Consider the following 7,889-nt stretch of genomic DNA (forward strand, 5'->3'; position numbering starts at 1 on the left):
CGTTGGAACCAGGTGTCTGCTATTTCAGCATCTCCAGAGGCTATTGATTTATGTGTTCTTGAAGGGCATGCTAAATCGTGATATTAGATTTTGTTTTTATGTCTTAGTGTTGAAATGTTAGCCTAGCTGGGAATTTTCCAGTCTAATAAAATTAGTCAGAATTGGTGATGGGGTTAATGTATATATGGAGGAAGAATGCTTGGGAACTAACTGCCTTACACAATTAAAGAGGTGCTCCTTAGCCTAACTGGATCCCCAAATGAGGGCTTACAATGTGGTTAGTGGCATATTCTAAAAGAGGGCAAGGTGGTAGTCACATGATCCATAACCCTTGTTTCCAAACATACCAGCTCTTATTTGACATACAAGCAAAATTTTAAACACTAAGTATTGACCACCAGAATACACTGCTTTGGGAAAGTTTATAGTGAGGGCATTTCTTGAGATTAACTGGCTTAGCAAGAGATTTCTCAAAACTGATTAATGTAGCAAGTAAAAAAAACAACAGACACAGAGGACAGCAGCGATGGTGTAGCATGGCCAGGCTTTGTCTGGAGGAGCAAGGCTTAGACATGGAAGAAAAATTAGGACCCAAAATAGAAATCAGTTAATGATTCATTGTAAAGGCAAGGAAAGCCCGTCTTTTCAACATTACAGTGAAAAAGCTTTCTGGAGGAGAGTTATAAATAGCACATAATGTCTCTCTGCTATATTTTTATACTGACCTTTAGCTCTTGCCAGAGAATATATAGTTTTGGCCTAAAGGGGACAAAAGGAAATAGATAAAAAGGGACACTGTAAAACATCCAAGATTTCTGGCGGGCAGTCTCACAACATGGAATGTTTTATTTTAATTTCTTGAGACCTTTTGGTATGAAATGTGGGGAGGAATATGTGGTTAGAGTATTGATACCCTTGGGGGAAAAATGTCCTTACTAGAATTAGTTACCAAGAAATGCATGTTTGAAGCTCAGCAGCTAATTGTTGAGGCTCAGGGTCTGAAGACCTCATGTGCGTGATGGCAAACTCTAAGTGGTCTACTGTCTAACCACTTTTGTGTCCTGCCCTCTTTAAGAAAAGGAAGTGCCCAACAAGCCCTTGCGTGTGCGTGTCCGGTCCTCAGATGACAGGCTGTCCGTTGCGTGGAAGGCACCACGCCTGTCTGGAGCCAAGAGTCCACGCAGATCACGGGGTTTTCTCCTGGGCTACGGGGAGAGTGGCCGGAAGATGAGTTATGTTCCACTGACAAGAGATGAACGGACACACGAAATTAAAAAGCTAGGTGAGTTTCATATTCATTGGTATTCAATGTTTCCATGGTCTTTGGGATCATTTCAATATTTAGAAGCTCATTCATGACAGAGCATTATATTTTAGTTGTAATGTCCACTTGCCAGATATTACAATGATTTGAATCTCTACTGTTTCTTCCATCTCCATCCTGGACGCCATCATTTTAACCTTCTGTTAGTGGCAGCCCCAGGCTGCCTTCCTAGTGCCTGTCAGTTGCTTCCTGATCCGACAGCACAGACTCCTTGAGTCAGGCCATTTTCCTGGACTTGAGAGTAGGGCCAATCTTGTCATCTTGGCTGTTTTTGTCATTTTGTTCTTTGAAGCTTTGTCTTCGAATCCTAGGACACTGGGCCTTGGGTCCCATTAAGATGAGACATGGTAGCCGAGTGAAACTGCAAGTCAGGCTTTATTAGGGTCCTCTAGAGGGACAGAACTAATGGAATACACACACATATATAAAGGGGAGTTTATTAAGTATTAACTCATACAATCACAAGGTCCCACAATAGGCCATCTGCAGGCTGAGGAGTAAGGAGAGTCAGTCCAGGTTCCAAAACTGAAGAACTTGGGGTCCGATGTTTGAGGGCAGGAAGCATCCAGCACAGGAGAAGGATGTAGGCTGGGACGCTAGGCCAGTCTCTCTTTTCACATTTTTCTGCCTGTTTATATTCTAGCTGCGCTGGCAGTTGATTAGATTGTGCCCACCCAGATTGAGGGTGCGTCTGCCTTTCCCAGCCCACTGACTTCAATGTTAATCTCCTTTGGCAACACCCTCACAGACATACCCAGGGTCAATACATTGTATCTTTTTTTTTTTTTTGAGACGAAGTCTTGCTCTGTCTCCCAGGCTGGAGTGCAGTGGCGCAATCTTGGCCCACGGCAACCTCCGCCTCCCGGGTTCAGGCGATTCTCCTGCCTCAGCCTCCTGAGTAGCTGGGATTACAGGCACGTGCCACCACACCCAGCTGATTTTTGTATTTTTAGTAGACACGGGGTTTCACCATGTTGGCCAGGCTGGTCTCCTGAATTCAGATGATCCACCCACCTCAGCCTCCCAAAGTGCTGGGATTACAGGTGTGAGCCACTGCACCAGGCCAATACTTTGTATCCTTTAATCCAATCAAGTTGACACTCAGTATTAACCATCACACAGGCCATCCTCCCTTTTGTCCAGCCCCTTATTGGGCAAAGGAAGCACTGGCCAGGCAATGCTGATGGGAATCTTTGCTGTGACTGGAAGAGATTACGTGCTCGTTCTGGCCTGGAGGGAGTTCTGATCTTTGCAGGCCGTATTCATCCATAAGCCTGGATAGCGGACATAGGCTTGGCTCTCTGAGGGGCACGACTTGTCGACTTATCCCTCGGGCCTGATGCTTCCTGCTTGTGGAGATAGTGCCAAGAGCCGTCTCACCCCTGCTCCCTGCTTCTCTCATTGGTGAGTTGGAAGGAGCATGGGGTAAGCATAACTGGGCCCTTTCATCTCTGCCCCTCGTGGGGAAACCGGGCCACAGAGAGCACACGCAGGGCCCAGGGCTGCTTGAGCAGAGAGCCTAATTCTGGGTTCCGTGTAAAGTACACTTGCCCCATGTTCTCCAGCTTGCTTCTTACTTACTGTCATGTAAGGTGGCTTTCAGCCCCCACAAATGACTGTTCTGGCACTTCCTAATCAGTTCAGTACTCAAGCAAGGAAAAGGATGTGATTGATTGGGCCTTCTAGAAGAATCCAGAAAGATCCAGGCTCTCTTCCCTTACCTGGAGGGGCCTCTTCCCTTATCTGGAGGGGCCTCTTCCCTTACCTGGTCTCTTCCCTTGCCTGTAGGCAGGGTCTCAGCTTCCTGCCCCGTGGTGTGGAGGCTGGAGGTGGGAGTGGTGGGGAAGGTGCGTGTGCTATGTGTGGATGCGCTGCTGAGAAGGCAGCCTGGCACCCATTGCGTGGCACCTACTTAGTCTTAAAAGGTAAAATCCTTCAGACAAGGAGGGGGATGGGCAGTGAGACTGAGATGGATGAGACCAGACAAGGGCGTGGTAGAGGAGGAGAGGGGAGAGTTGCCTAGGAGGAGAGATGCCGGCCTGCACAGAGAGAAACAGGGGCTCAGGAGACAGCCAAGGCTGGCGCGGAAAGAGAGCACTTGCTTGGACGGAAGCCCGGCGAGCCCACACTCCTAGGCGCTCTGAGAGCTCCTAACTCTGAGGAAGGCACAGCCATGCATTTCGGAGCCTGGATAAGCAGCTCTGTGCTCTTCAGTACCTCCGAGGGCAGCCCCCTGGGTCCAGGTAAGCTGACTCTACTTTGTGTGATGCGGGCCAAATTCTACCCCGCATATCAGCAGTTTGGATTTGATCTGGTGGAGACCTTGGGTGGATGGTCACATCAGATCCCTTCCCTGATACAGCCTAGGACGTCCCTTTTCTGTTTGTTGCTGTTCAGCCACCTGCTGAAGACTGTCTTGGAGGAGCTCTGCTGCCTGGTGGGTGTTCCAGGCACGGGCTGGCCGCATGGCATTTTGTGTGTTTACATGGTCTCCACATGGTGGCATAGGCAGCCGAGAGAGCCAGGCGCAGCGTCAAAGCCAGCCCAGCGTACGGACTCCAGCTATTCAAGCAAAAAGGAGACCAGCCACCCCTCTGTTGCAGCGGCATGTGAAATGTCAAGGGAATACAGGAAGCAAAAGTAGAAACTCTAGGGTGATGTGCTTTGCCAAGCATGACTTTAGAATTAGCAGCAAGACCTTGAATTAGAGACTCAACCCCCTGAAGCCACAGAGTAATTTGTATACCCTTCAGTCATTCCTTCCTGAGCCACCCCTACACAGGTGAGCTGACCGTACTTTGGTGATGCGGGCCAAATTCTGCCCGGCACATCAGCAGGGAAATAGAGTCCCTGGTTTTGCATCTCCGCTGTTGCAGGGGAGCTTTGTTTCAACGGACAGCTTGCTTTGTTCTGAGCCTTTCGGGAACGGCACACACTAAAGTGGCACTTAGCATCAACAAGTGTTTCAACTGGCTGGATCTGTTGTTGTTGTTGTTGTTTTTATTTCTTCAGTGGTGAACTGCTGGCTCACCGGAACATAGTGGAAGGATGTTTTTTGCTGCCTGAACGTGAGCAAATATTGGACCTGAGATCGGGGTGGGCTCCGGTCCCCACCTGGGTGGACCGGACAGCCTCTTGGGCTTCTGGTAAAATGAGTTAGCTCTTAAATTTTCACACATATAAAGGACTAGACTTGCTACCGTGAATGATGTAAGAGATCACCGTGAGGAGGAGGGCTCCTGGAAGCTTGCCCCGTCGCGGGGAAAAGCGGGTGCAGGATGGGGCTGAAGTGGATTCTCCTCGCGGTGTTGGAATGGACCTGCCGTGTCATGGGAAGCCTGCCTACCCACTTATCCTGCATGGGATTTTCAAGCCGTTTATACCAGAGAGGCCACAGAACCCTTGGTACTACAGAGTGGTCACATGCTAAGGAACCTTGAGGGGTGGGCCTTATGTCCTGCAGTGGAGCGCCACTCTCCGAGCCACTCTCTGTCACTAAACACGTCTTACTGGGCATCTCATGCATCAGACGCGATCCCAGGGAGGCACCAGTGTTGAATTGACTGTCAAAGAAGGCCCCACAGAGAAGGTGGCATTTGGGCAAAGACTTGCAGCTGGAGGGTCTGTGGAACTGTCAGGGGAGAGGAGGCTGCAGGACGGGGAGCTGAGAGGGAGCAAGGGACTTCCTTCTACAAGTCACCAAGGAGCTGTGGGAGTGGGAGAGGACATTTGTGCCACGTCCATTACACACTTGAGGTCGGAAAGTGGGCAAATGTGGTGGCACTGACTGGGGGTTCCTGGGGTCACTGGGCTGATGATGTGGGGGCCATTTTGGGAATTTCAGTTTCCCCTCTTTTTTTTTTTTGTGGCAGGGTCTTGCTCTGTCACCCAGGCTGGAGTGCAGTGGCGTAATCTCAGCTCACTGCAACCTCCCCCTCCCAGGTTTAAGTGATTCTCCTGCCTCACCCTCCCAAGTAGTTAGGACTACAGACACCTGCCACCATGCCCAGCTAATTTCTGTATTTTTAGTAGAGGCAAGGTTTCACCATGTTGGCCAGGCTGGCCTCAAACTCCTGACCTCAAATGATCAACCCACCTTGGCCTCCCAAAATGCTGGGGATTGCAGGTGTGAGCCATCTCACGCGGCCCATTTCCCCTCTTTATTCAGTAATCAGGGGCACAGAAAGAGGTCATCTTGACACCGTTGCATGTTCATCATATCTCTATGAGGCAGAGACAGCTTGCTGGGTGGCTGTGGCCTGGTCAGCTCTGCACCCGCCCCTCCTCATCTGCAGTTATTGAGAGCCAGGCTTTGGTGCCCGCAGATCTGGGTGGGCCTGTTTCCTTGTCTGTGAAGTGAAGACAACAACAGTAGCTTCTGCGCGGGGCTTTGTTAAGACTCAATGAAGAAGCGCGCGTGAGAAGCTTAGCACTGGGGAGAGCTGTCATTGTGTTTACTGCAGAATAAAACTTTTTCTTAATGATGACCTTGGGCCGAGTTTAGTTTCAAGAGTGCAGCAAATCAAGAAATCTGGGCATTAAAGAAAAATCTCAGAACTTTAAGAAATACATTGAAGGCATACACACATTTCAGTTGTGGGAAATTATTCGTTTCTTGAGAAATGATGGGACACTGCTTTCCATGTTTAGTTACTTACATGCGTCCCTGGACTGTGAGTCTGAATAGCCATTTTGGTTTGTTTGTTTGTTTACTTCTGGCGAGATTCCGTCGTCAATAGCACCGAGTAATGAACAGATCTGAAGCGACTCCTCCATATAGAAGCTTAGTTTGATGTTCTGTGCATTCAAGTGTTACAAACTATTCCCTCCATTTTATAAAACATACATTTTAAAATCTTCTGGTAGAATAAGAGGTGAGTGCCGAGTGCCTCCGTATAAATAATTTACTCATTTATGGCTAGAGTATCACCCGCTTTCTCTCTGTAGAGAGCAGGCTGTCAAATATTATCCTCTTCCCTTGAAACCTCTGATTGTTCTACAGCAGCTCACTGTCCATAAACAGTCCCTCTGTGTGAGAATTTTGAACACAAGTTGCACAACATGCTTGTAAAGACAAAAGAGGGATTTCCTGCTGCCATCTGAACATGTGCAGTGCCTGAAGGAGAGTGCGTGCTCTCAGCTCCCCTTAGGATCTTAGTGTCACTTCCATTAACTTACTTAGGTCCTACCTGATATTATAACTATTGGCACTAGAAATAGGCCAGATTGCCTCATTTTTATTCTTGAAAAGATTAAAGCTGCAACAGGAGCCTTGGTCAGAGAGTCTGGAGTGAGGCATTAGCAATTTTGGATTCAGGATAGATTGTAAGTTATTAAGTGTGTGACCCTGGGCAAGTCACTCATTTGTTAGGGCTTTATGTTCTTATTTGTAAGATAAGAAGGTCAAATAAAAAATAAAAAAGATTTTACCTGGGTCTCAGACTTTATGATTCCATAGTAATTGAGAGGACAACTTTTGTTCCATCATTGCATTTTTTTCTCCAAATACAATGGCCCCTGGTATACACTGGATTGGTTCCAGCGTTCCCTGAGTATACCCAAATCCATGCAGACTCAAGACCCTGCAGAATCCACATACAGTAAAGGCTGGCCCTCCCTGTGCACGGGTTTGGCACCTCTGGAATACAATCCTATCTGCATCTGGTTGAAAAGAATCCATGTATAACGTGGATCTGCACAGTTCAAACCTGTGTTCTTCAAGGACCAGCTGTTCAATTTTCAAGTTCAGGCTAAGTTGCATGCTAGTGGGACCCTCGGAGGGTGCGGGCAAGAACTGACTGAAAGAACCATCCAGAAATAAGGGGTACATTTAAAGTCTTCCATGTGCTGTTAGCAAATCTTCAGAGATTCTGTTTTGAGGATTTTAGTTTTGAAGGGCACAGCATTCCACAGGGAAAGAAAGACCTGGGCTACTTATGTTGCACATTGGCTATTCTTTTCTTTTCTTCTTTCTTTCTGGTGACAGATTAAAAACAGAGTAACCCCCTCTTCTCAATTTTGGAAGTAGAAAGAAATTGGGGGAATTATGTGGGTAAACGTGTTATTCTTTTCTTTTTTAAAGCATTTATCTCTTTTTGATGATTTTGTTTTTGTTTATCTCTTTTTGATGCTGATGAGGTAGAAACCTATTTTTCAGGAATTACTGGTAAAAAATCAGTTCCCTATTTTCTAACATAATAGTGTTCTTTTTGAGTTTAATTCCTGCAGTTCTTGGGCTCGCCCTTCATGGTCCTCAAGAAGTGGGAATACCCCCAAAAAGAGGAAATGGAAAAAGGGGAAGGGGAGGAGGAATGCAGAACCCCCGCTCCAGCCCCAGGGGATGTGTGTTCCTGAGAAATGGAAGTCAGAATCTCATCCCTCACTCCCTGATCCACAGCCTCGGAATCCGTGTATGTGGTCTCCCTGCAGTCCATGAACTCTCAGGGCCGGAGCCAACCAGTCTACAGGGCTGCCCTAACAAAGCGAAAGATTTCAGGTATGTTTCTAAGGATGCATTTGGTCAAACCATAGTCTGGTATGAATGCTATGTTGTTTCCAAATGATG

At 47.5% G+C, this 7,889-nt stretch overlaps 1 protein-coding gene across 2 annotated transcripts in view; it reads left to right on the forward strand.

The window, feature by feature from the left end:
- FNDC1 (fibronectin type III domain containing 1) overlaps positions 1–7,889 on the forward strand; it is a 101,817-nt gene that overhangs the window by 44,503 nt on the left and 49,425 nt on the right. For both annotated transcript variants that reach the window (XM_063707987.1, XM_019028908.4), the window contains 2 exons: positions 1,076–1,282; positions 7,722–7,820. In XM_063707987.1, the coding sequence (XP_063564057.1) occupies positions 1,076–1,282; positions 7,722–7,820 (306 nt within the window). The remainder of the gene's footprint in view (positions 1–1,075; positions 1,283–7,721; positions 7,821–7,889) is intronic.

This window comes from Gorilla gorilla, chromosome 5 (genome assembly GCF_029281585.2).
Source record: "Gorilla gorilla gorilla isolate KB3781 chromosome 5, NHGRI_mGorGor1-v2.1_pri, whole genome shotgun sequence".
Lineage (NCBI taxonomy): Eukaryota > Metazoa > Chordata > Mammalia > Primates > Hominidae > Gorilla > Gorilla gorilla.